Source organism: Euwallacea similis, chromosome 15 (assembly GCF_039881205.1).
Source record: "Euwallacea similis isolate ESF13 chromosome 15, ESF131.1, whole genome shotgun sequence".
Taxonomy (NCBI): domain Eukaryota; kingdom Metazoa; phylum Arthropoda; class Insecta; order Coleoptera; family Curculionidae; genus Euwallacea; species Euwallacea similis.
The window spans coordinates 2,574,725-2,599,959 of record NC_089623.1 but is presented as its reverse complement, the minus strand read 5'-3'; the positions used below and the strand labels follow the sequence as shown (position 1 = coordinate 2,599,959).

The 25,235-nt window shown below is 33.8% G+C and overlaps 3 protein-coding genes across 3 annotated transcripts in view; 2 read left to right on the top strand and 1 right to left on the bottom strand.

Annotated features, from left to right (window-relative positions):
- The first annotated feature begins 7,545 nt into the window (after positions 1-7,545).
- Positions 7,546-12,256, top strand: LOC136413721 (uncharacterized). The gene is made up of 3 exons (XM_066397417.1): positions 7,546-7,824; positions 11,740-11,889; positions 11,957-12,256. Exons 1-3 carry the CDS (start codon positions 7,745-7,747, stop codon positions 12,081-12,083), a joined length of 357 nt encoding a protein of 118 aa, XP_066253514.1. The 5' UTR covers positions 7,546-7,744; the 3' UTR covers positions 12,084-12,256.
- Positions 12,184-13,483, bottom strand: LOC136413766 (uncharacterized). The gene is made up of 4 exons (XM_066397471.1): positions 13,366-13,483; positions 12,580-12,701; positions 12,381-12,510; positions 12,184-12,317 (listed from the first exon to the last, which is right to left on the bottom strand). Exons 1-4 carry the CDS (start codon positions 13,481-13,483, stop codon positions 12,184-12,186), a joined length of 504 nt encoding a protein of 167 aa, XP_066253568.1.
- A 1,397-nt stretch (positions 13,484-14,880) lies between these two features.
- HnRNP-K (Heterogeneous nuclear ribonucleoprotein K) overlaps positions 14,881-25,235 on the top strand; it is an 88,205-nt gene continuing 77,850 nt past the window's right edge. Inside the window, exon 1 of the mRNA XM_066397524.1 lies at positions 14,881-15,036. The gene's annotated coding sequence lies outside the window, so the exon portion shown is untranslated. The remainder of the gene's footprint in view (positions 15,037-25,235) is intronic.

Below are 25,235 nucleotides of genomic sequence, written 5' to 3'. Positions count from 1 at the left end.
ACCGGTGACATAAGGAACATAAAAAATAAATAAATATCAGAGCATAGTATTTTTTGTCCTATTTAATGCTGCTTTTTAATTTTTTTTTAATAATAATTTGTTAACACACCTCAACAATTACGTATTGTTTGAGACATGCAGGTTTCCAATTAGTACCAGTAGCTGACGACTAAAGAGGAGGACCATCTTCCTTTAGATGGGGAGCAAGAAGGGTAAATAATGATTTTCAAAAGGAGATGATGTGCCTCTTACTATTATAAAAGAAAACCTCACATTGTCAGATGAATTATGGACTAATTTTGTAAATGTTTACCTTCGCTTGGAAACAAACGGTGTTTTATCTGATGAAGGAATTGCAAACAAAGTGCTCACGATTCAAGAAATCCAAAATTAAAGTAATGAAGACTCTGAGGGTGGTGAAGTTTTAAGCCATCTTCCAGTTATTCCAGCGACAAAAGGCTTCTGAATGAAAACAGCTCCATAGGGGTAAAAGAGCAAACAAAAATTACAGAATATTTGAATGTGTTTTTACCATGCATAGGCAAATATTATGTTCCTCGTTTAGTGCGAGTACCACCCTCGTGAATATATTTTACGTGTTTACGTGACTCGCACACAGTGAACTCGTGAGTATTTTGTAATTCATTTATTGCACTACTAAACAATACACGAAGGTAATGCACTTAACTAACTTAATAATTCACGCCCGGAGTGGTTGTTACAAGTCGGAAGAAGGCGCGCGACGTAGCCGAAGAGCTCACAATGTCTTGGTTGTGATGTTCATGCATTGAGAAATGAGAGATCGATTCCTAAATTTCTAAATCTTAAATACTAAAGCTAAGGGTCAACGCTCACAGGCGCACCCTTAACTTAGAAAGCAATTGTCCCGGCTACTCATCGTGTTAATGCGCAACGTCCAGATGGAAAACCGATGGAACCTTTATCGTCCAGACCGGCTGACCCCAAATTGGATCGACATTATAGATCCAACAAAGAATATTGCTGGACAACCCAGTCATAAAACAGTCCCCATCTGGGGATGGTGGACGTTAAACGCGGGGAATTCCTTAAATGTACGTGACCATTGCTGAAATATCTGGTGGACAAAACCCAGTAGCGCTCGAAAACAGGGGGACAACTTGCTAAATACATGGGCGTAGCATCGGGTACATTAATCGGGAAAAAACGACTTAACATAGGTGTTGGATAATGGTTACTATCCTCATTTCATCTCGATTTACTCAGTGGTAAATAAGGGTGCATGGAGGACGTACACGTGAGGAATTAACTTTTCAATTGTGATGCCTTTCAAATTATTTATTTTAACAACTAACGAAGATAACAACTTAACAATGCCAACAATAAAAATTCCCGAAGGATATTGTTGGGAAAATACGCAACATCTTCACCCCGTAATAAATTTCTTTCTTTGCCAACGTAAACCCTTCTTAATCACCCTTAAGGGCAGTATTTACATTATCCAAATGCATACACATTCCACACTCTTCCCACGCTCATAACTCTTCTCACCCATCATTTTTCTCACACCTTCATGGCACCGTATTGATAAGCAATCCTTATTCCCCTGCACTAATAATTCACACTCATTGGTATGACTATGAGGTGGTAAAAATATATATGGATAAGATGAGGTTCATATTCGGTGGGAAAATTAAGTTTTTGAGTCGGTCTCAAACAGTCTCATATAGTCTCTCACACAACACGCAACGCCTCTTCAACACCCTCCAACTCTCTTTTTATACTCCTGCAGCCTTAGTAGGATCCCAATACTGCTCTCAGTTCAAACATAACATTTGCCCTGTTCCAAAAACTCCCGATCGCCAAAAGTTCTTGATAACCGGTGGTCGCTTGTGGTTCTCTAGTTTACCCTAACTTTACACGTTGTTATGACTTTTGTCACTTGTGCAGTAGTGTTGGACATTTAGTTAAATAAATATAAGTGTGTTTGTTCTGCATCGGTTCAGTGCCAAATAAGCTGTGGACCTTCGAACAAAAATAAGATACACACAAAAGAGATACAGTTCACCTCGGCACTGCCAACCAACTGTGCCCCCCTTGTGTCTGGGGTGAGACAGCAAGCAAAACGCAAACTTGACCCGTTCAGATATCAAGCGCGCCCGTTTCGTTCAATTTGCCAAAGTATTCTGTTGTATATCACCATTGCCTGTCTCCCTGATCCTTGGTCAGCTGCACACCATGTGTAGCACATATGTTTCCTAGCCGATGTCCACTTGTAAGCGGTACAAATGTGTTTCTTTTCCAACAGAAGATATTCTTTCCCTTGGCGATGATTTACAACGGGAGATGGACAATGATTTACTACATGCCAGAAGTCCGAACAATAGGTCTTCCACGGTCTTAACATATGAATTAGTTAGAAGTTATATTAAATTATTTACGTTTTATTATTTATCCGTTGTAGTTTTTAATTTTTTCAGTAATTTTTTTGTGTTTTTTTCATGTTTCTTTAATCATCACAAAAAAAGTCTTGATGTAACGACGACCGGATGTAACGACCCTTTTTGCTCGGTCCCCTCGCCGTCGTTATATTCGACTTTTACTGTATGAAAATTTAAGTGCCTTGCTAATTTGGCACTCCGATCTATTGGAGATGATTGACATCGCATCACATTTTCATGGGATCTGAAATCACTTTTCGTACCTTTGCTTCGGCAGAGCATTTCCTGTGGCTCATCCCATTGGTGTAACCCTCGAAATCACTTCTTTGCGCTAAGCTTCACTAACCAGAAAATCCGGGATTTTAATTTGGGCCCTGCCGCAAATTTCTCGTAATCCAGTGGGCAACTGCACAAAAGGCGATAATACTTCTTTTGAATTTTTTCTTATGACTTAGAAAAACTAACGGAATATTGGATCCATTTCGATAAGCCAAGCGACTCATTATCAACTAGATGGGGGCTGACGGCTTTGCTGACAACATATCTCTCACTAGAGAATGGACGGTCAAATAAATACATCGGATTATCACTCTCTATGTCTATAGTCTTTGGGGGTATACATCAGTATAAACAAAGACAGAAAGGTACTCCATAGAAGCATTAAGGCCATAAAGCGAGCATCTAGTTTGCTGTCGTATTATATTACAGAATTTAGGCACTTTGGGGTAAATGAGACTCAAAACCGCATCATGTTTGGCTTTTAGCTTATCGTCTGCCTAAGATCTTTTAAGCCCTGCTCCTTTTACGTTGACGTGATGGTTAATATTCTTAGATTATAGCTGAAATACCCTTCTTAGCCCGAGAGCGGCTTTGTTATGGATACTTTAATGGCAATTTGTATTTCCGGTGGATTTTGAAGTACGAATTCGTATAAAGCTTCTTAGCTTTAAAGGCCCTTTAATGCTGATGTGTACAATGAAAGTCTTTTCATTTCGTTTATTGCTAATAAACGACGAGATGAAACATCCAGGATGTTGCATAAAAGATTTGGAATATTTACACAGGAGCTTATTCCTTTCGTGGAGCTGCAAAGGAATGGTGTTTTAGAGTTTTCATTGGATCTTTCATCGGTTACAGGTTGCAACTTGGATTAGTAATGGCCAGCCGACATAACTTGAATCCTGAGGAAGAAAATTTCGCCGGTAAAATATTAGCTTTCCCACCAGCAGCTAGAACGTCTGGATCAACTTGGAGATTTTACTAGACTTAAATGAAATAAATTAAACCTTTTATTTGTCTTCCTCGAATAATATTCCAGGCCACCAGTGAACTACCTTGACATCGAAATCCGAAGGAAAGTTTTGCCAGAAGTTCTTAAAAGGCGAAAGGGCGAAAGAATAAGAAAATTTGCAGCAACAAAGTTTTTTCGTGTCGAAACCTTCAGGCCTTCATCGAATAACGCTTGTAAAAACTTGTCGAAAACTTCTAATAATTGGGTGAGAGCTCAATCGGATTGTGAAGCGTGCGAGACTAATGGCTTATGTCGAGAAGGAAAATAAAAGAGCTAACTTCCAATATAAAGGTAAAGCGACTATGTCGTATTGCGAATGTATATTAGGCAAGTTCGACCTAATTTTCTTCAGAAACTGACGATTTTCAGTATCTTTTAAAGCAAAAAGTTTTTATATTTTTCATCGCTTCTCTTTGGTTAGTTCAGATTAGTTCAAGTTACTCTTTGGTCAGAACCTGCACAAGCAACTCGTACTAGGAATAAAATTGGAGCGCTTCTCTTGGACAGACGTTATCTCACATTCTTAACCCAGAGCATCGTTGGTAACCTCCAGCAATCCCCACATGAAGATACGGTCTACAGCGTGATTCATTAACAATAGGACAACCGAAAGCTGGAGACACAACGCGTTAAATAGTGACAATTGGAGAAAATATGCCTTACCCGAAAGTTGATAGTTTGATGTACAGAGTCTCCGGAAATAACGTTGAAGTATTTTGGGAGGTGATTTTAGAAATTAAAATAATTAAAAATGTTGTTATAAATATATTCCTTCTTAAAGGAGGTAGAACCCCTTAACGGGAGAACTCTAATGATAGTTTTTTTTTGGCAATATTTTCAAAACGGTTTGGTCTAAAATTATGAAATTCAGTATACTATAATAGGTTGGAATAGGAAAGCTTTTTTGTGTTAATAATTGCAGATTTTAGTCAAGGGCGTCACATACCGGGGATCTTCTATGAACTGTTGCCCTACCTCTTTGGTTTGTGACATTTCTTAATTTTTGGAATCAAATTACTGAAACGCCAATATTTTTAGAGTAACAAAGATCCTTTTATTTCATCTCGTTAAGATAGACTGTTTTCCAGGAAAATTAGTTTTTACAAACCGATACATGATTACATGTAAAATAAATATAGTAGTAGCCATCCTTGTAACAAGTATTAATGAATCACCCTGTATAAAGAAAACAAAAACCCACAGCCACAGTTAACTAACTTAAAAAGGCAGTTAGAAATCACTCTTTCACAAAACCGAATGAAACAGACATTGCCAGACGGTGCCTCTGAGGTCCCCACACTCGCGGCACTAATCCTTCCCGGACCAACCACCACATCAGGTTTCTTCTCAAATCCAACTTCACCTAGAAGGAGATTTATATATTTTGATTTGTATATTTGGAGACAGATCAGCCCCTTTTCTAGGAGCCGATTTTTTATAAACGCACACAGTAAAAATTGGAACTATCACCCCTGCTTACCGTTTCTTGCGGCTAGCATGCGTTGAAAAGAAATCACGACGAATTACGCCCATCCATTACCCAGTGCTTCTAATAGACAGGATTGAGATAAGTCAGGAGGCTGATCTTCAAACCGCTTTAAGAACTCCAGAAAGGATATTTACTTGAAGTTTTCAAGCTTCAAGTAATGGAGACCATTTAGCACCATTATCTCTTATTTTGGTCCCTACATTGATAGGACCGAAGTTCTACCATTAGGGCTGAATAATGGGCAACGTTTAAACATAAAAAAGCGAGATATCAAAGCGAAATACAGTAATGTAAATAAATAAAAAAAGATTAATCCATCACTAGAAGTTGGAGTAAAAATCTTGAAATGGTGAGAAATCTGGTGACACTGGACTAGCTCCGCCCGCTTTAACTGCTAGTCCCGCGACCCACTTAGTTGGTCTTTATCGGAAGCATATTAAAACTTCTCCCACTTGTACAATTCTTATGTTTCCACTTGAACTGGTGACACCTGTATAGGTACAGGTGGAGGTGGATCTACCGAACTAATGGCAAAGCTTAACAAGTAAGTAACTTTGCCTAAGAGAAGATTTTGGGCTTTAAGATCAGGTGAAGACCTCTGATTGCAGCCAGCTCTGCCCGGCAAATACAGAGACGCGCTCACAGGGGTTGTCAGGCATATTCCGAGGGCATCTTGTGAGCGCCTCGCTCGGTGAAGTACATGATGACGTGGCCGCAGGGGTGCCTCATCAATTAAATAAAACTATAATCGACGCAATTCCTCGTTCTCCCAGACTTAATATTTTTCTTTGCATGGATTCTAACTCTCTAGAGCACCTGCTAGTCAGGAATTAGATTTCACATCACAGCAGGAACTCAACTATTGGATTATCATACGGAATAACTGGCGACATCTAGGGCCCGAAGGAATAAAGCAAAATTCGTCTGGCTTCTCTGCCTGGCATTGATTTGATTGAGCAATGTGTTTCATCTAAAATCTGTTAAAGAATGCTATAAATACATTTTATTAAATCGATATTTACGAGAAGTAAAAAAAATGCATCTACTTCTTTAAGAATCCATCCAGGTTCGAATTTTATTACGTTGAAGAATAGGCAGAGAAATATCGAATACAATTATTGTGAACGTTGCATATCATCAAAAACTGGTCCAAAAGATCCAAAAAGAGAGAAAAAATCAATCAGAAATATTGAAAATGTCACCAATGAGATCTTCAATGCAGAAAACATTTGACCTTAGTGTCTGAGAGTCTTACTAGTTTCCAGTAAAATATTAAAAACTTGGCCCCATAGTGGTTGGCCTCGTCGCTGGCTCTCCTATACTGTATCAAAGGCAGTCACCAAGTTATTTCCCTACCTGGTGCTACAATTATGTCAAAGATCAAAATTGTGGCAATAGTGGACATAAATGAAACTAACAAGTATGTTAGACCAGGACGAGCATATGTTAAGATTCGAAGCGGAATAAATCCTTTACAACACTCTCTCAACATCCTCAAGCCCCCATGCCCAAAATGACGCGCTCATGAGTTCTCTAAGTAATAACTCCCCTGGTAGCAGATGCCGATTGTTTACGACTCAGAACAGTGTAAAACCAAATAGAGAGGGATAAATTCATTAAATTCATAATATACTATGAGCAGCACTTTTTGATAAAATTCATAGAGATTCCTGACTGAGTATATGTTTTTACTTAGTTTTCTGGTGAAATTTAAGACATGCGCCTTCCAGAACAAATGGTGGTCAAGGAAAGCCCCAACAAACTTTACTGGCCCCATTTTAGTACCACCAATCTACTTGAGAGTTCCTGTCAGTAATGCTAAATCTATGAAACACAGGCCAAAAGCAATAGTACAAGATCAACTAAAATTGGTAATTACTGGCATTTTGATCATAGCCATTTTGTTGCGATTTATATTATAAATAATACATTATATTCTCGGCGGATTTAAATCCTTGAAGCGAACACGCAGCGTAAATAGTTGTTTTGATACTAGAGGACTGTGTAATAGTGAGGCCAAGAGTAGTAAGCTTAGAGAGCCTGATGAGACTTTTTTAGAAGAAAACCGATTTTCTAGCTAGCCATTAGCGCACTCCTGTTATGGCTAAGCAGTATTTGAGTTGAAATAACTATGAGAATCTTTCTGTTTTTAATTAATTCAAATTTGATTTTCTTGTGATACAATCGTCCACTATTAAATGTTGTCTACAAAGTTTACATAGAAGCATACAAGTAATTTAGTTACACTTGCTGCACGACCGGAACAGTGAGAACACCAAAAAGACCTTATATCTGTCTTTCATTTAAAATTTCACGTTCAGTCTCTTGTCTCCTCTCTTGTCATCTTGTCAATCTTGAAAAAAAATACCGGTTGTATTGTGATTTTCGTTTTAATTTAAATTTTCAGTTTTATTTTTAAATAATAAAAATATTCTTAAAGCAGAGTTCTTAGAAAAATTCTTCTTTATTTTTCAAATAACGTTTGTGTCAGTTATTTTATTATCTATCTCTGGTTTTGGTAGGATTTAAGTTCTTTTACCTACAATGGCTCTGGAGAAATCAGAACTTTCTTTAGAAGTAGTACAAAGTATAACTCGTATTAATAACGCTTGCGTTGATATATGGTAGGTATCAACCTTATGGGCCAAGGTAGCTAAAATTTGAGTATTGAATTTGTAGAGTTAAGTCATAGGTTTGCCCTTCTTACCAACATATATTTACTGGATGAAATGGAAAAGTGCCATAAACTTATATCTGTGCTTGATAAAATACCTTTAACTTAACAATGCCAAAAGCATCTATTGTGACATCTACTCTTCAATTTGCCATTTAGTTAAAATTATTTAAAACAGAAAGGAGATGTTTGGAAAAGTAGCAAAAGTTTATTCTAAACCAAATTAAAATTATTTTATTAGACATCTTTTACCTATAACTGTAGTGCACAAAGTAAGTACTTGTTTAATGTTTTAAATTATTATATCTCATTTCTGTAAATAAAGCTCATAGCTGATGCATTCTACACTTTAATACATATCTTTCTATATATTTTTGATATACAACATAATATGTATTTTCAAAACAATATTAAAATAAATTTTACTCAGTATTCAAGTCAGTACAAAAAATAAGCTGTTGAATTTTGAAGATCTTCCTCATACTATCACAGAATCAAATTTTATCTTAAAGCATATCCTGGGCAACCACTACTTAAAGCACATAAAAGTGCATTGAGGTCTTCCATCTATGACCTATATCTTGCAGGTGATAAGTTTGTTATAATTTAATTTAAAACAACCTTATAATTATCATTAATACAATTATTGCATTTTAGGAGAACATATAACTATTCCCCTGTTCTATTTAGGTTAGGGGATTGATTTCCCTTTTTCCTCCCCAAACTTTTTTGTGGTGCACCACTGCTCGCTCAATTTATGAAAATCTAATTTCTTATTTAATTAAAAACTTTTTTACATTTTTTTAGTATCTGTAATTTTGTACCAACCCCCCCTTCCTTTATAGGAATACAGACATTTTTTGATGGACACATACCCAAATAAATAAGAAAATATTTTGAGTACTCTCAGTTCCTGTGGATCTTGAAACTGAATTGCAGTTAGGCTGTGATATGTGCCAATATGTAACTTTGAATTCATATTGCACGTGTCCCGGCCTGACAGCATTTTTGACATCTCCAATCTCTTAACTTCGAAACAAATAAAAGTTGTTATTACTCTCACTTATATACAAATTTATTGATTCTGGCAATTTATAATTAAACATTTAAAAAATATAGACTTGTTCAGAAATTTGAACCACAAGTTTCAAGTTTTTATATTATCTGTATTGGAGTAAGTTAATGTGAAAATTTGAAATATGTACAAATTTATATAGTGGTGTAAAATTTAAATGAAAAACTGAAATTTGTATATCTAATTTTTTTGCATTTGTATTATTTTTTTAATATGCAATTATCTTGGTAATTCTAAATTGTCAGAATTTATAAATTTATTTATAATGAATTAAATATAATTAAAGCCTGGAAAAGCTAAATAAGCTAAGTGCCATTTTTTGAAAAGCACGTTTTTTACACCTAAAGAACCTATGGGCTAACACCAATGTCTAGCTCTGAAACTAACTGCCTATCGCTCTTCTGTTATAACATGTGACAAATAAAAGATGATGATGGTGATATTTCCATGCTTCAGATTTCAGAATTTCTAACAGAGCTATGTGCCATCGCTAATTGAACGGTTGTTATATATACTCGCTCAAGTTCTTTTGTGTTTGAAATAGACGAAATGAATACGATAAAAGCTTTTCAAACCCCTTCCAATAGGGAAGGATTTTTTTAAAGAAAAAACAGCGTGAAGCTAGATTGAGCGGATCTTCATATCTGACCGGTAATGAGAAGGAAAGACCACAAAAAAACAAGACCATTGAACATAAGTTTGAGATTAACTTTTTTGTTTTTTTACTAATACCTTTTGTTTTTAAGGATGTGTGCAAATGCCGATACCATTGCAATTAATTGCCAGTTGAATATAACAGCATATTGTTCAACTAATTCTATTAATTAAATCTGAATGAACGGGGAAATTACCAACTAAGCCCTGTTGAGATCGTACTGGTTTAGAGGCGACGCCATGGTTCCTATCATTCACCAAAAAAAAGTCGGCGGCAGAAAATTGTAAGTTCTGTACCAAATGGTAATGGTACACATGGGTGTATGCAAGAAATTTTTTATGAATATTTTAGGTATACTGTCCTCAGAAAAAATTGAAGCTATAGTGAAGAAGAAAGAAGGTGTTACTGTCTGCAAAGATAAAAGAAGGCCAAAACACTTTAAATTTACAATTGCTGATAGAGAAAGTGTCAAGACTCATATTGCATTTATAGCCGCAGAACCCATTCGCTATACTTGTGCAAAGTCCGATTCTGATTACATAAAGCAGGATCTTAATATTAACCAACTTTATTTTGCGTTTAAACTACAATACTCAGAAAGCCATGTTACTTACAAGTTTTATGCAGAAGTTTTCTGCTTGAAATGCTGGTTTCTGACTTGAAAATACGGAAACCTCGTCTTGATACTTGTAAAACATGTGATTTGCCCACCAATAATAAGAAACGTAAAAAGCCGCAAGCCTCCTGAAAAGAATAGACGGAACTGTAACTACACCATAGAAAAGTAGATGCTGCTTTTTCCTATATCAAGAATGACAGCAACCTCTTTGCTCTATCTGGTAGTAACACGTGCCCAATCATAATGGATCTTTGAAAAGTATTTCATTTATCAAAACTAAGCCATTCAACCATGTACTATTCTTGTCAGCTTTTTTGCTACAACTTTGGTATACATGTATGTGACACTAATGAGGGCATAATGTGTGTATAGCATAATGTCAGCGATCAAGGTATGGCAATCAAATGGCTTTTTGTCTATTCCGAATTGTTAATAATTTTGGCCTAATACAGAAACATCACCTTATTGTCTGGAATAATAACTGCTGTGGACAAATCAAGAATAGAACGATGATTTTTCTCTACATGTATCTAATTTCAATTGACTGTTTCGATAAGATCGAACATAAATTTCTTGTGGTAGGCTATAGCTTTGCCGAAGCAGACGGAGATTTCGCGTTAATAGAGAAAAAATGGAAAGTTGAAAAAGCTAAAATGGTGGAAGATGTTAAAAAGGTGATTATTGCGATTCGACCTTCAAAACCCCGTAAAGTTTTAAACATAACAGGGCAGTTTGTAAACATTGAAGCAGTATGTTTGACTCGTATCAAAACATCACAACTTACTATCTTAAAGGCCATATGGATTTTAATTGATAAAGAAAATCCAGGTACTATCAGGGTGAAAACTACAGTCAGTGAGTTGGAAAAATGGAAGAATATCCGTATTTGGAGCAATGAAACATCTTAAAATAATGTGACCTCCTCTGTATTTAAAAGGTTACTAGTGAATGTGTTTACTTCAACAGCAAAGACGAAAGATCTTCGCAAAATGCTACCTTACATAATACAAGACAACCAAAGATTTTTTGAAAACATTATATTGCATTAATATGCTTCAAAATTTGGTTTAATTTTGAATATTCCGCTGTAATGTTTAGGAAACTTTTATTAGCTTTTTTTGTCTGCTACAAGGTTTCTTTAGTTTGTTTTCTCAACTATTGTGTAACCATTGATATTGTAATCTAAGCAATATTCATTGTCTAATAACACTTAACTCCCTTAGTTAACAACTGGCGCTGAAGTGAGCTCCTTTCCAATGTACGAAATGTCAAGAATATTATTTTTAAACTTTTTATTCAATAAAACTTTTAGACGTGTATTATTGTCCCCTAAACATTATAATTATATTTTTGTGTTTCCTTATAGTTTCTTATTTTAACATGTAAACAGTTTTTTTTTCAGTCCGGGAAAAAACTCATTTTGGCCCTTAGTTCATTTAGCTTTTCGAGGCAACAGTTGTCATATTAATATCATCTAGGTCCACCAGCTTTGAAATACATTTATATTTTTTTCTAGTGCTCAAACGATCTTTTCGATGCCAGAAGTAGAACATTTCGATGGCTCCCGGAAAAGAAGTTGGCTGAAGAATGAGAGCATTATTTCTGTTTTTCAGCAACAATTTAAAGAACAAACAAATCAGCAAAATTGCCCCAAATTTATCAACTGGTAAGCATTTCATTATGTTGACCTATATTATTTGTTTATTTTTACAGTTATAATTGTTTGCTTGCAGGAGACTGTTAAGGAAGAAAATATCTGACGTGACCTGGTTCATTAAAAAAGAAACCCAAGAATTAATCAATGAACAACAGGAATTGGAGACTGAGATTAAGAAATCATTGGATGCTCTCCATTTTTAGAATATCTCGTTAACTTTGTTAAAAATTTAAAACTATATGTTTTTTAGATAAAACTAATAAGTATAATAAAGACAACGTTATTAACGCTTTTAACATATAATTAGTATTCTAAATGTTCTCTAATATATTCATTTATTATAGCCTGATTTTCCGTAATTAAAGCCTCAAGGGTCTGCTGCTTTTTTATTAATGTTTCCTCCTTGGCAGCTAAGTTTTCACTTTTATTTTGTGGTTCTAAAATTTTAAATTTAAGATAAGTATACACAACATTAATTATTTTGTTGTTTTTGGTTTCACCTTCAATTTTAACGTTTAGCTTACATATTTCGTTCATTAGAAAATTGGACATCTGTATCTGTTGCAGGGGATACATGAGTCTCGCATGGGACAGCTCTTCATGGACTCTCTTATCTCTTACGAGAAGTATCTACAAGTAGTTTTTTGTTTTAAAATTATAATTATAATCGAATATAGTGAAATATGTAAACATGCATACTTCATAAATTTGTTTCTTTTTCTCAAGTAGTTTCTCGATGTCATTTTTCTTGTGTTCGACAGTTGTAAGATATAGTCTGTTCTTGATTTTATCTGCCTTCAATTTTTCAACAGTGGTTGAAACTACAGAAATAATGAGATTACTACATTAAGGAAGGATAATTAAATTTCAATTCAACCGTAATCGATTCTTAATTACAATAGACTGTCTAATAAAAAGAATAGGTCAACTTTATAAAAGTAGCTATTTTTACCAAGTAATGTTATTGGGCAGAGTGTCAGAGTTTTACTTATTTCTTTAAATTATGTGTCCAGCTTGGACAGTTTTTGAGATAGGTGTTTGCTTGAAATTTTTATTGTTGGACATAATATTAATTTGGATTTAAATTAATAGAATGGTCAAGACTGTTCTGGATTTCTCATTTATTACAACAATCTCTGATATTAAGTTTAAGTAGGGACTGAAATGAATGGTTGAAATTTTACCATCACTTGGGAATAATTTCTTGATATTATGGTGAAATAGTATTCGCGTTTTAGTTTTTATATTTAACCAGTTCGATATAATCTTGTAAACCCGTAATTTGCCTAAAGTTTCGCAAAAGTAAAAAATTACATTTATGGAACATTAAATTCGAAAAACTTTGAAACATTATTTAAGAATAACACACACCAGTAAAATGCTTCCATCACGATATAATAGTTAAGCTACTTACGAAGAATTTACACTTTATAAAATAAAACAGAAGTTTTTTCCAGTATGTGAATTGTAATATCTGTATTTTACCTTGTTTGAGTTTATTCTGAAAAATCGACAGAATTTTCTTTAAGTCTTCACAGGAGTCTAGAGACTTTATATACTCGTCTGTAGAGTTTAAATAGCGCTTTTCTTCCTGATTATCCATTTCAACGAGCGCTGAATATCGTATTTACAGATTTTATTACTTTCAAAAAGAAAAAAATGTTAAAATGTTGTAAAAGCAAACCAAGACTTTGCGGCAAAACCAGATATATAAGCTACGGAAGGTAGAAACTCAGATACAAATTTTATACTGCGCACTATGCGACGTTTTTTGACGTTGTGTTAGGTTCCGAGGTTCCTTTATTTATAAACTAATAATTTTGAAGTTTGTTTGACATTTTCTGTCATTTTTTTGTTTTTATTTAACGTTCGTCTAAAAATCGCCGGCAGAACGCTAAAACTGTAATTCTTTTTCTTTAACGAGAGCCCAAAACGTTATATTCAATATATTTTCTTCCACGGAACTGAAAATATCAGGTAATTCTTCCTATGGAAAATGAAAATAATACAGAGTGTGAACGTAGCACATTCTTCCGTCTAAGCGAACAGGAATTTTGTGATTTATAATGTAAGTATGAATCACTTGGTACAACTACGTTTATTTAATACTAACACCTAATTAACATTACTTCTCTAAACTTAATTGACTTTATACGTGTCTCATTGATTAATGTTCAAAATTAAAACCAGCTCTAAGCCGAACTTGGGCATATTCTTTGCGTATGATGTCAAGCTCTGCAGAGGATATTATTCTTGTACCAAAACTATCATTTGCGTTTAAAATCAATATTCAACGCGGTCACGACGTGTTTATTTCAACCGTCAAAAAGATTTCCTATACCACTTCAATAATTCTTGCTGTCACCATGAGATGTCGTTACAAAAAAGATATAATAATAATGATGATGTCTAGTAATAATCATTATTTTTGGATATAAAATTATCGAAAACTAATAATATTATTCTAACGTAATGAAAATAACTTCAAAATAATTTGCCATTTAAATATACTATTATTTTCATATTATTTTATTTAAATTAGCCTTTTAAATTATGATAGTTGCTTAAGCTTCAGCTCACAGATGTCGCCATGTGCATTTGAAAAATTATTAAATTTCGCAGATGCGCTCTACTACTGTCAGTGTTGCCAAAACGTCACAATTCAATCAAATCTGATACATTTTCAACTGTGTCATTTTGTTAGTGACACTATTAATAAATATATTATTATTTTTTGGTTTATTCCTCAGACTTTCGTTCCTTCTATTTTCACATTTTAATTATATACTTCTATTTTTATTCTTATTTTTGCCCTTTTTTGGCGTATACCAAGGTCTCTTATTAACATTTTGTTTAATTAACAAACATTTTTTGAATTAAAAAACATAACGTATGAGGTAGCTATACTGCCGTGTATTTAGGACTAATGTTTTCGTTACAGTTGAATTTTGCTACGATTTGGAGATTTCCTATATTACACTTTAGAAAGGTGACCTGGCGACACTGGCAGCTATACATTTTTGATTTGACATTTTTTATCAACAACCAAGCCGGGATTTGGAATCTGACGCCATTATCAGAATATCAGATTTTCTATATTTTGTTGTGCTTCCTTATGTGTTTCTCCGTTTTTTTCTTGTAGCTGCACATATCAAGGTAAGTTTACCATTCTTATAGTGTGAGAAAACCTGACATTTAGCCTCAACGTGGCTTAAAACGATACAAAATATCAGTGTACGTTATTAGGATTTTTCTGGCGTTTTCCTAAAAAATGCTACAAATGAATAGTAACAACGTGTTCCGAACTATTTAAAACCGAAAAAGAGGGTATCATTTTAATGGCATTAAATAATGTTTGGAACAAAGAAGTTATTTAATGATTCTAACCTCAAAACGTGTGCCTCACGCTGTGGGTATCATCAACCATAGTACATTCCCATTACTACACCTCAAAGCTCCGTTTTTTAATTCAAATAATTTAGGCCCACGTTGCTGGGAGACAGCCATTTACCACAATAAAATTCCTCATGGGGAAAATCTATCAATTATTTCATAGGAAGTAGTAAGTTCATCAATTTGATGGACATTTAACTGGTGGTTGCTGGAATCAATACATTTCTAGCCCAATCCTATGGTGAATGCTTATTTGCATGCAATAGGTTGTGGTTTATAAGGGGTTTGTGCTTTAGAATAGGGCTTTTATTTTTATTATTTTCATAAAGAATTTCCCTTCATGAAACATTTACAAATATTTTGATTTCATCAACAATGTTTTTACTTAGTCTTGGGTTTATGTTTATATGCAGAGTTAGGTACTTTAATACGTTAATGACTGTGTACATCATTAAAGACAATTCATATTATTTCTTAGGTCACAGTCCCCTCTTAGTCTGATCACAATCAGGTCCACCCAAGACGTGACTCACCTACAAAATTGTGGTATTTACAGAGTTTCCATTTTTCATTAGTTTTATAGGATATAGGGCAGGTGTTGATAGATAGAAAAAAAGTAAGTTAGATATTACTAGGTTGATTTTTGAGGCTTGTCTATTGTTTAAAGAGAATTTATGTTGATTTGTTTCCAATATGTGAAGGATTTTTGGAAATTGGTCAATTTCGCTTCTTTGTTGCATTTTGACTATTATTTAAATTAATAAGATTCTCTATAAGAAAATTTCTTGTAGAGAGAGAATCCAGTGGGATACTTAGTTTTTTGTAAAGATGTCAAATTATTGAATGATTTTTTTTGTAATAAATTAAAGACAGTTTATTCTTTTTTCAATGATATAAGTTTATTTATCTAAGAAAATATTTTTTCTGTACTTTTGAAAAAGTAATGAAAAAATTACTTTGTTTAATGCTTTCATGCATTTTTTATTGTGTGGTTATGTCATTTGTAAAAAAGTTTTTTTGTAAAGATTAGAATGGCATAAAATCTTTGAAACATATTTAAAAATTTTACTTTTAATAATAGAAAAAGTTTTTTGGATAAATATATTTAATTTAATCCATAAAAAGAGAAAAATAAATTCTATTTAATGATGTGAAAATGTGTGGCATTAAAAAAAAGTAATTTAATTTAAAGACTCGAAAACTAATAACTTTCCAAGAACTCTGAGTATGCCACTGGTTTTTATAGAAAAAAAGCTATGAACCACCATTTTAAGTTTTTTGGGATAAAAAAATTAATTGAAAGGAAGAATGAAAAATGGACTAAGCGCAAAAATCGAGTTTATAGTACCTATTTTACTTTTTTCAATGACCACATTTGCCCTGTACCTTGTAACATTCACGAATAATTAATTTTAAAGAATAGCTGTAGAATATGTGAAGTTGTATTGATTTATTAAAATGCAAAAAAAAACGAACCTTTGGACCAAAAACAAATTAGTTTAGTCGTTTTTTTTTTCACTAACCTTGCGTTCATTCTGGTGCGACTATTAACCTGCCAAGAACGGAGGTTCAGGGTTACCTTTTACACGGCGTTATAAAACTGTTTCAACACTAAAATATATCAGGTTAATACTTGGGGCAAAGTTGGTACATGTTTATAAAGACGACCTTATTAGTGCAAGGATTTGTTATATCTTTTTATTACAAATGGTTTCCAATTAGATTGATCTTATTAAATCAATTTTATAACACCGTGCTTATTACACCCATAAACAAATAGGTACCGCCATTATTAGTTTTATTTTGGCATCAAACATCAAGTCAAAGAAAAATTAAAATTAGATTAACTGGTCCAGAGCGGTGTTCGAAGCTTGCTGATTACTGGCAATTATTATAAAAGGAGAAGAATAAGATTGGTCTTGTACCTTTCTATTATAGAGATATGGAAATATAAATGTAGCTGTCACTAATAAGTATACCTTTATTTTGACATTGCACATGCGCATTTTCTTTTTTTACTAAGACGCGCCACTAACAGTGCTTGGTGTCACTTGTGTAGTGCTTAAATTTTGCACTGGTGGACCTTAACGTCAATATAAATTTGACGTTTGAGAATCTATATAAACATTAAACATTAGTCAAACATTTTCTGTGTTACAAAATAATATACGGACCCCGTCCTATTTTAACTGTTTCTTTAACAATTAAGAAACATTTTATATTACGGTCTGGACTGATTAAAGATCAGGTACTTAACGTGTTCTTCAGTATCTATCTCATAAAGAGGTAACCTTATTGTTATTTAGGCATTTTTTATTTCAAATCATAACTGTTCATACACAATTCTCATTATAAGGACAATCCGAGGAAAAACTTTATTATGGCAAGGATGGACAGTATCTCTGATAATTTTCATGGAAATAAAGAATTTCTGTTCCATAAGAGTAATATGCTAGACAAAAAAGCTGTGCGAATATTGTGGAACGAAAATTTTTCATTGGTGTAAATACTAATAATGATGGAAGGAAGTGAAGAGTTTCTTATTATTTATTCAATATTCACTGCAGAAGTATCTTGCATTGACTATTTAGGGCCTGCCTGATCCAATAATGAATTACTTGAAATGCCATCTCATCCAGAATATTGTCATTACATGTACATAATTCAGTAATGCTTGAATTCTTTGTTTGCTTCAAAACTATTTCAATAATTTTAGTTAGGTCAGGGAATCCTCAGTAATCTTGCGATCAAATAATCCTATATGGTTTTACGAGTTGCTGGAAGAAAACTTCCTTAGTAGGTACATATTTATTGTTTCGACACTAAAATAAATAACAGTGTTGTACCTGTGTTGTTAAAGAATGTATTATGTATACTTCTTTTAAGTTATAATCTTCAATTGAGGAAGTTTCAAGTTAATTTTTCACAGGAAATGTTCGCTTGTCGTCGTCAACCTTTGATCTTTGTTAGGTCCCTAATAAGTATGAGCAGTACGACTATAAACGAATTATATAAGGAAGTATAAGGGTATTTAATAAATGTCACTATAATATATATAGCTACCTACTAATATGTATGACTTATGAGTAAGTATTCAGAGCAGGAATTCTCGGTCCCCTCCAAAAGTAATGGGGAGCTTTTACGTCTGTAACAGTTCCCAAGAGAACGATAGCAAAAGATTCTATAGGTAGATATTGTAGAAGAAAGCAGTGCATTGGATTATTTACTTTTAAATCATATAAATAAAATCAAAATCTATTTATTTTTATTTGAATTATATCTCATTTAAAATTTAAGTAATATTCATGAGCCCTACCTAAGGCCGATTTGTATACAGTATGATGCAAATGTATAGAATAAATTAATTTAAAATTCAGTGGTGTGGTTTTTGGAAAAGCTCTCGGACACGTGGATTTTTATTTTTTATTGCGGTTTTTCTGATGGCAAAGTCATGTGTACAGGATGGCCCAAAAATTAGTTATGACCATCAACTTTATTTTTTCGACAAATTTATGTCGAAACATATTAGTAACTAAGATAGCTCTGGAACCAGATGCACTTTGTATGGATGCCATTTTTCCTTTTTTAGCGTTAGCCCCATACTACACCAGGCAGGTCGCACTCGATAATAATTTACCTCAGTTGACGATCTTTAGAACGCTAAAAAAGGAAAAATGGCATCCATACAAAATGCATCTGGTCCAAGAGCTGCCTTAGTTACTGATATGTTTAGACGTAAATTTCTCGATAACTGTTAGGTTTAAGTATAGGACATGGTACATGAAACATACTTAAAATTCGATGTAGAATCCGAAAATTAAATAAAAAATAGGAGTTTCTATTTGAAAAATGAAGTTAATGGTCATAATTAAATTTTGGGCCACCCTGTATACATGACTTTACCATCGGAAAAACCGCAAGAAAAAATAAAAATCCACGTGTCCGAGAGTTGTTCCAAAAATCACACCATTAAATTTTAATTGAATTTATTTCATACATTTGCATCATACTGTATGTGACGGAACTTAGCTAAATTTTCTATAACATTATAATATAAATAACCAAAGTTACGCAATGAATATTATATGAATATCTCTTCATTATTAACAAAAGACACAACACGATTTATCTATGACGTGCATGTCTTCCCGCCAAAATGGTCAATACTTATTTCCTAGACTTTACAATGCTTTTCTTATGGTTATTGTATATGTTTTAATTTTGTCATTTTCTAAATAAGTAAAATCGATTAAATATTAGCATGCAGTAAATTCTTTACAGATACAAGTGCAGTAAATTTTTTTACATATGTCACTTTGATTGCATGTAGTAAAACATTGTATAGTACTCGTGTGGTAAAGTACTACTTTCAGTTCGCAAAGATATGCAGTAGACCCAGTTTACTGCCTGCTTGTAGGAAAAGATGCATTGACATCAAGCAGAGTACAAATGCTGCTGTTCAGCACTTTTAAATGAGTTCTTTACTCAGCTATGCAGCTGTTAATATACAGAAATCACGGCAGAAATTCAATACTGAGTGGGTATATACGGTTATCAGAAACGATATTAAGTTTTCATTTATGATTATCTGTTGAGATTATTTCAAAGATATAAGTAAAAGTTTCTCGATCAAGTCGATATCATTAAGGAATCTTTGGTCTAATCATGGCCACCCGCCAGGTGCCCTTGGAAACCATAAATGAATGTGGCCCGTATCTCAAAGGATTAAGCATATAAGTACTTCGGATTATGTAGCTAAATGAATAATGCCATAAAAGGAGAAACTGCCATTGAGAAGTATAATGGAGATTGATAACTGTCCATCCATCTGGTTCAATAGTTACTAAATGCAAGTGGTGGATAGATAGTTGGCATATGCTACAAAAAACAATGTCGTGCAAAACTTGTTGTAAAGGTTCATTTCAATATCATAATCGAGAGGACAATGACATGAGACATAATGCTTCGAGTTACATCTCTCTGAAGGCGCCTGTCGAGACATTTATAAGTGAATTAGTGTTATGGAAAATTAACTTTCGAAATGACTTTCTGTATCTTTATTGGCGTTAACGTTATTGACGAAGTATAGAAATTAACTGATGGATCAACATTCATAATATAGTGTTTTCCAAAAACTATAGCAAATGTTAAGACTGAAAAAACGACGATGCGAAAAGTCCAAGAATCAAAATTTTATAGTTTCCTTCTAGCGCTCGATGAAACGGTTACTGTCATTGCGGAAGCAGCCACAATCCTCGCAAGGAAAGGAAATTAAAGCCGAAGCCCCGGGCTCTCGAAATACCTTAAAACAAACAGATGTGACCCATATTCGCGGTGACATTAAAAATTGATATTGTTTATAATGGACGAAATAAAACCCGACGGGATGTTGTAGGGAAACCGAATCGCCTAAGCGGACTGCTTAAGTATGAAATTGCGTGCGAGACTTTAGAGCGATATTAGGGCTATATTAAAGCACACGAGTATTTTACATAGGAAACGGAATCGGAATGGAAAAAAAACCAATAATCCAACGTCCTTTTAGGACATCTATTTGAGGGCCTACTTTTCAATACAGAAAATCGACCAAAAATATTTTTTGTGGACCAGAATATAAGAAAAATTAAATAAACTATCAGGAATCTGCAAAGCATATAGTTTTTGTTATAGTTATTGTTTTCTTAGTTTCACTATGTAGCTTTATCTACCATCAATTTAAATCCACCGACATTATATTTACGTCCTTAATTTTGGCCTTCGCCATATTGTCAAAAAACATCACTAGAAGTTTACGCTACGCATGTTTTTGCTTTTCTAAACTCACATTCGCCATATTGTCGAAAAAGTTGTCCTACACCATTCGTTTTTTTTGTCCTTGTTATAGTAGGCCCAATAATTCCTGTAAGCAAGTTTCTCCGTCCCACTAAAGAACCAATAATCATCGGCACCGGTGAATAAATGATGGACGGTGTGGGCTATTAAAAATTTAAGCATTAGCAGCGGACGACGTCGTAGCAATAGACAGGTTGCTAGGCTACGTCTAGGAGCTGGACACGCGATACCATCGTCAGCAATATGGACGTCGTCAATGACGATTTGATATGATTATTGGAGTGACCATAATGGATATTGGGTTTTGGGGACACAATTGACCATATATCTAGGCTGTGTAATCGGCGTTTTCCTGATAGGATATTTCTGCGCTCCAATGCAACTAGCCCATGTTTTATTGTAGATTTTGCCTCTTATGGGCATATTTTCCATTGTGTAATGGGATTCCCGATGTTTGTTATTAGAATAATGGATTAGGTCGGTTTGGATGTGATACTTATCTACATGCAAGGGATTAGTAATTTATTGCCATGAAATAATTATTGGCCGTTAAACAGTGATGGTTTCGCTTATTTTAAATTTAGATTCTATTGTATTGGGGGGAATTAGTTCAATTAGAAAGCTTTTCGGACAGAGTAGAAATTGAGTTGTTATTTACTCTAATTGATCTCTTTCTTGACCACCGACAAAATGAGATCCACTAATCGTAATAGCGACATTCTGTGATCGACGTCGACCATCATAAGGATGACATGGTACTAATTGTCCTGAAAATGCATTAAAGGCGGACACTTCTGAATGACACTTTTCAGGAATCGATTTTGAACTTAGCATAGCTTGATTTGATTTTAACGTCTAGTTAGCGCTTCGCGGAACAGCATGGGAAAAATCAAACGTCGAGTTTGCTAAGTACTGGTAAACTTGGCCAAAGCTATAAACAAAAGAAAGTTGCCGTAGTTTAGTATAGCCCATAAGTTTGTTGAACTTCATGCCTCTATCTCTCACACCATCTGGCACAAAGCATCATCATACTGTCCAGCGATTACTCATTTGTGTTCTTTCATCTTTTGTATAAACAAATCTGCTTTTTTGTTGTTTTTGGATGTGAAAGTTCTTTTAACTTTTGAAAATCATGTGGATCTTGCTAGAGATAAAGTGTTGATGTTCTAACTCGGGGAATATTTCATGTGCAGAAGAATGAACACGGAGAATGATTTTGTCTCTTAATCATCCACTAGATAATGGTGCGTTTAGGTGCACTTATTTCCTATTTATAAGTTGGCATGTTACGTAGGTACCATAAGGTACCAGTTCTAAGAGAGGTCTGACTTTGTTGTCCTTCAATGAATTTGTACAATATCTTTATTCATACCGCATTGTCACCATAGAAATATTTCAATAGAATTCATTACCTATGATCAGAGTTGGAAGTTCTGACGGCCCTCGAAATAAAGTTTTGACTGTTTTAAACTTATGCCTTTCTTGCCGAATAGTATACGAGCTTCAATCAGACGATGTAGTTCCTCTGTATTCTTTTATTTTTATTATTAGTCGATTTGTGGGAGCCATATCTAAAATGGGATCCAGAGTAGAGGGTTGCATCTTGTACAAGACCATGCCAGTTTCCTGCTATTTTTTAGTTTTATTAGGTATCGTACGGTCCTCTAATTACAATTTTTTTTTCCTTTTTTTAAATAAAAAACACATTTAGAGAGCCTCCTAATTTTTTTTTTGATTTGACGTAGGTTTTCCTTTATTTGACTGATATTTTGATAGATGTCCAGAACTTCTTTATAATTTCAGTTTTCCCAAATTGATATTTTTTCAATGAAAGAACACGTTCAAAGATTGCACGTTGTAGAAAACAATGAGCGTTTTTTCATTTATGATTTTTGGAAATTGTTCGAAAATTGATGTATTGCGGTCTTATTTCTCTAATATTTCGGTAGATATCTAGTACTCTAAGTTGGTTGGCCTATGTGTGTGTTTTTATTCAACTCTAAGAGATTTTTAAGGTATTTATCCCTTCTATTTAATTAGATACCTATTGAAAGGTTTCTAATCTGCAAGTGATCAAAATCTAAGAAACTTAAAAGCCCTCTTATACTCTCGAAAAGTCCTTAAAATGTAACATGAACAATAAAAAATTATGAACTTGCAACTCTCATTATACAAATTATCCCCTAAAAAATTATTAACATTTCTAATCCAAATATTGTAATAAACTTTTCTTGTCGAGGGCATATTTGTGTCCTCGTCAACGGAACATCGTTTGTCAAATAATATCCTCCCTAGAATATTAAAATAAAAACCACCATAATGGCTAAACACATTAAACAAATTTCCCCATAGAGTTTATATGGTGTTTGTTTCTCAATTTATTTCTAATAATCGGTAGTTTGTTTCGTATTTTTGTTTGAGTAACCTTAAGGCCACAGACAAGGAAATAGAGCAAGTTCTGTGGTGAATGATAGTTGAAGATAAAATTCAAATTTTTCTGTAAATCGAATCGAACGGAATTATGTCATAAGTGTGATATGTCTGATTGTTGATTAAAATATCAACAATAGTAGAGCAAAATTTGCAAATTTATGTTTAAAATTTAATAGTTAAGCAAGGTCTGAAATTTATGAGTGCTGATGAAAAACCTCCATAAATAAATGATTGATGAAACTTGCAACTTTGGCACAGTTTGAGTAAACTGTCATCAATAATCGTTGAATGCGTAATATTATGCACTCAAGGTGACACTGTGTGTAATTTAACAATAATCAGTACAGTCTAGCTTGGACAGCTGTGTATGACTGGCTTTCATCCAAACATTTTTAGATAGATGCATCCGCTTTCACCGAAAAATCTGTCATGATTAATTAAGCATAACTCATTGGGAACGTGCAAAACTCATAATCCATCATATCGTTATAATATTTATTGCCTCAAAAATTGTTACAAACTTGCCTGGGCATCGATCGTGCTGTACCTGGATAAAGTGGAACGTTGAATATTTCAAGATGAGACGGAGACACGCAATTGAAATAATAACCCTCAATAACAGAAATTTGTAATTACAAGTTTTGTTCCTTTTGCATTTTAATGTTCGTGAGATAGGACAGATGCGGAGCCCTCTGTCGGTTCAGGAATAAAATATTTACAATTGTGTTTGTGGGGCGAAACACGAAGGCCTCTAATATTAGAAGAACATGAAAAACTAGTTGAAGAAATTACTAGAATTTACTTGGACTAAGACACGTCATGCTTGAGAGAAAAGTAGGCAAGTTTTATTGTAAGCAAGTAAGTTCGGGTTGTTAAGGAAATTGGATGGCTTCAAAAAAATGCTGGTGGAGCTTCAAAAAACTGATGAGTGCAGAGCTGTTTAATGAATTCAGTTCTGAACTTCTCATCGAAAGGAAATTCTAGACATAAGTATCGGTTGAGAGAGTGAATTTCTAACTTAAATTTTGTAAACCACATTATTACTTTACAAAATAGTCTTTAATGTTTCATAGTTTCTGCATTTTTCCCATCATATATTTTTTTTAATTTCAACTATTACACATATTTTACTAGATTTTAAGACATTTTTTATTATTCTCTTCCACTTCTGAAGTTATATGTTTAATTGCTTACAAGCTTACTAATAAATTTGGCAACGGTTTAATATGGTAGAAATCTTAAGATTTACTTTAAGAGACAAGCATAGAGGGTCCTGCAATAGTGCGTCAAACTCCCTAAGCTTCTATACCAATATAGTTAACATTTTTTTCTTCTGTAGGATTACATAGCACATAAAGGCGTATTTCCAGAAGTTGTTTTCTAATGTAGAATTTGACCCATCCCTTTTTTGCCATTTTCGGATTTTTCGTTAAATTTTAAGGTCAGTTTATGTAAAGTGTTCTATTTTTTAAATTTACCGTTTCCGAATTATTCAGAGAAATTTGAAAATTTTGACAGCTGCAAGGTTCCACGGAAATCGATGTTCTTCGCTAATCGTTGTGAATTTCGGAATCAGTCTTCTCGAGCTCAAAGAGGACCTAATAAGCTGCGTTTTGACTTTAAAAACTCCTTACTCTTCCTCCTTACTTATTTCAAACAGAATGCCCCAATTTTCTCGACAGTATCGTGTCCGAAAT

Coding starts and splice junctions, on each gene's coding strand:
- LOC136413721 (XM_066397417.1), top strand. CDS start 7,745: ATGGCTCTGGAGAAATCAGAACTTTCTTTAGAAGTAGTACAAAGTATA. Junction 7,825..11,739: donor AACGCTTGCGTTGATATATG/GTAGGTATCAAC, acceptor ATTTTTTTCTAG/TGCTCAAACGATCTTTTCGA. Junction 11,890..11,956: donor TGCCCCAAATTTATCAACTG/GTAAGCATTTCA, acceptor GTTTGCTTGCAG/GAGACTGTTAAGGAAGAAAA.
- LOC136413766 (XM_066397471.1), bottom strand. CDS start 13,483: ATGGATAATCAGGAAGAAAAGCGCTATTTAAACTCTACAGACGAGTAT. Junction 12,702..13,365: donor TCAGAATAAACTCAAACAAG/GTAAAATACAGA, acceptor TTATTTCTGTAG/TTTCAACCACTGTTGAAAAA. Junction 12,318..12,380: donor GCTAAACGTTAAAATTGAAG/GTGAAACCAAAA, acceptor TTAAAATTTTAG/AACCACAAAATAAAAGTGAA.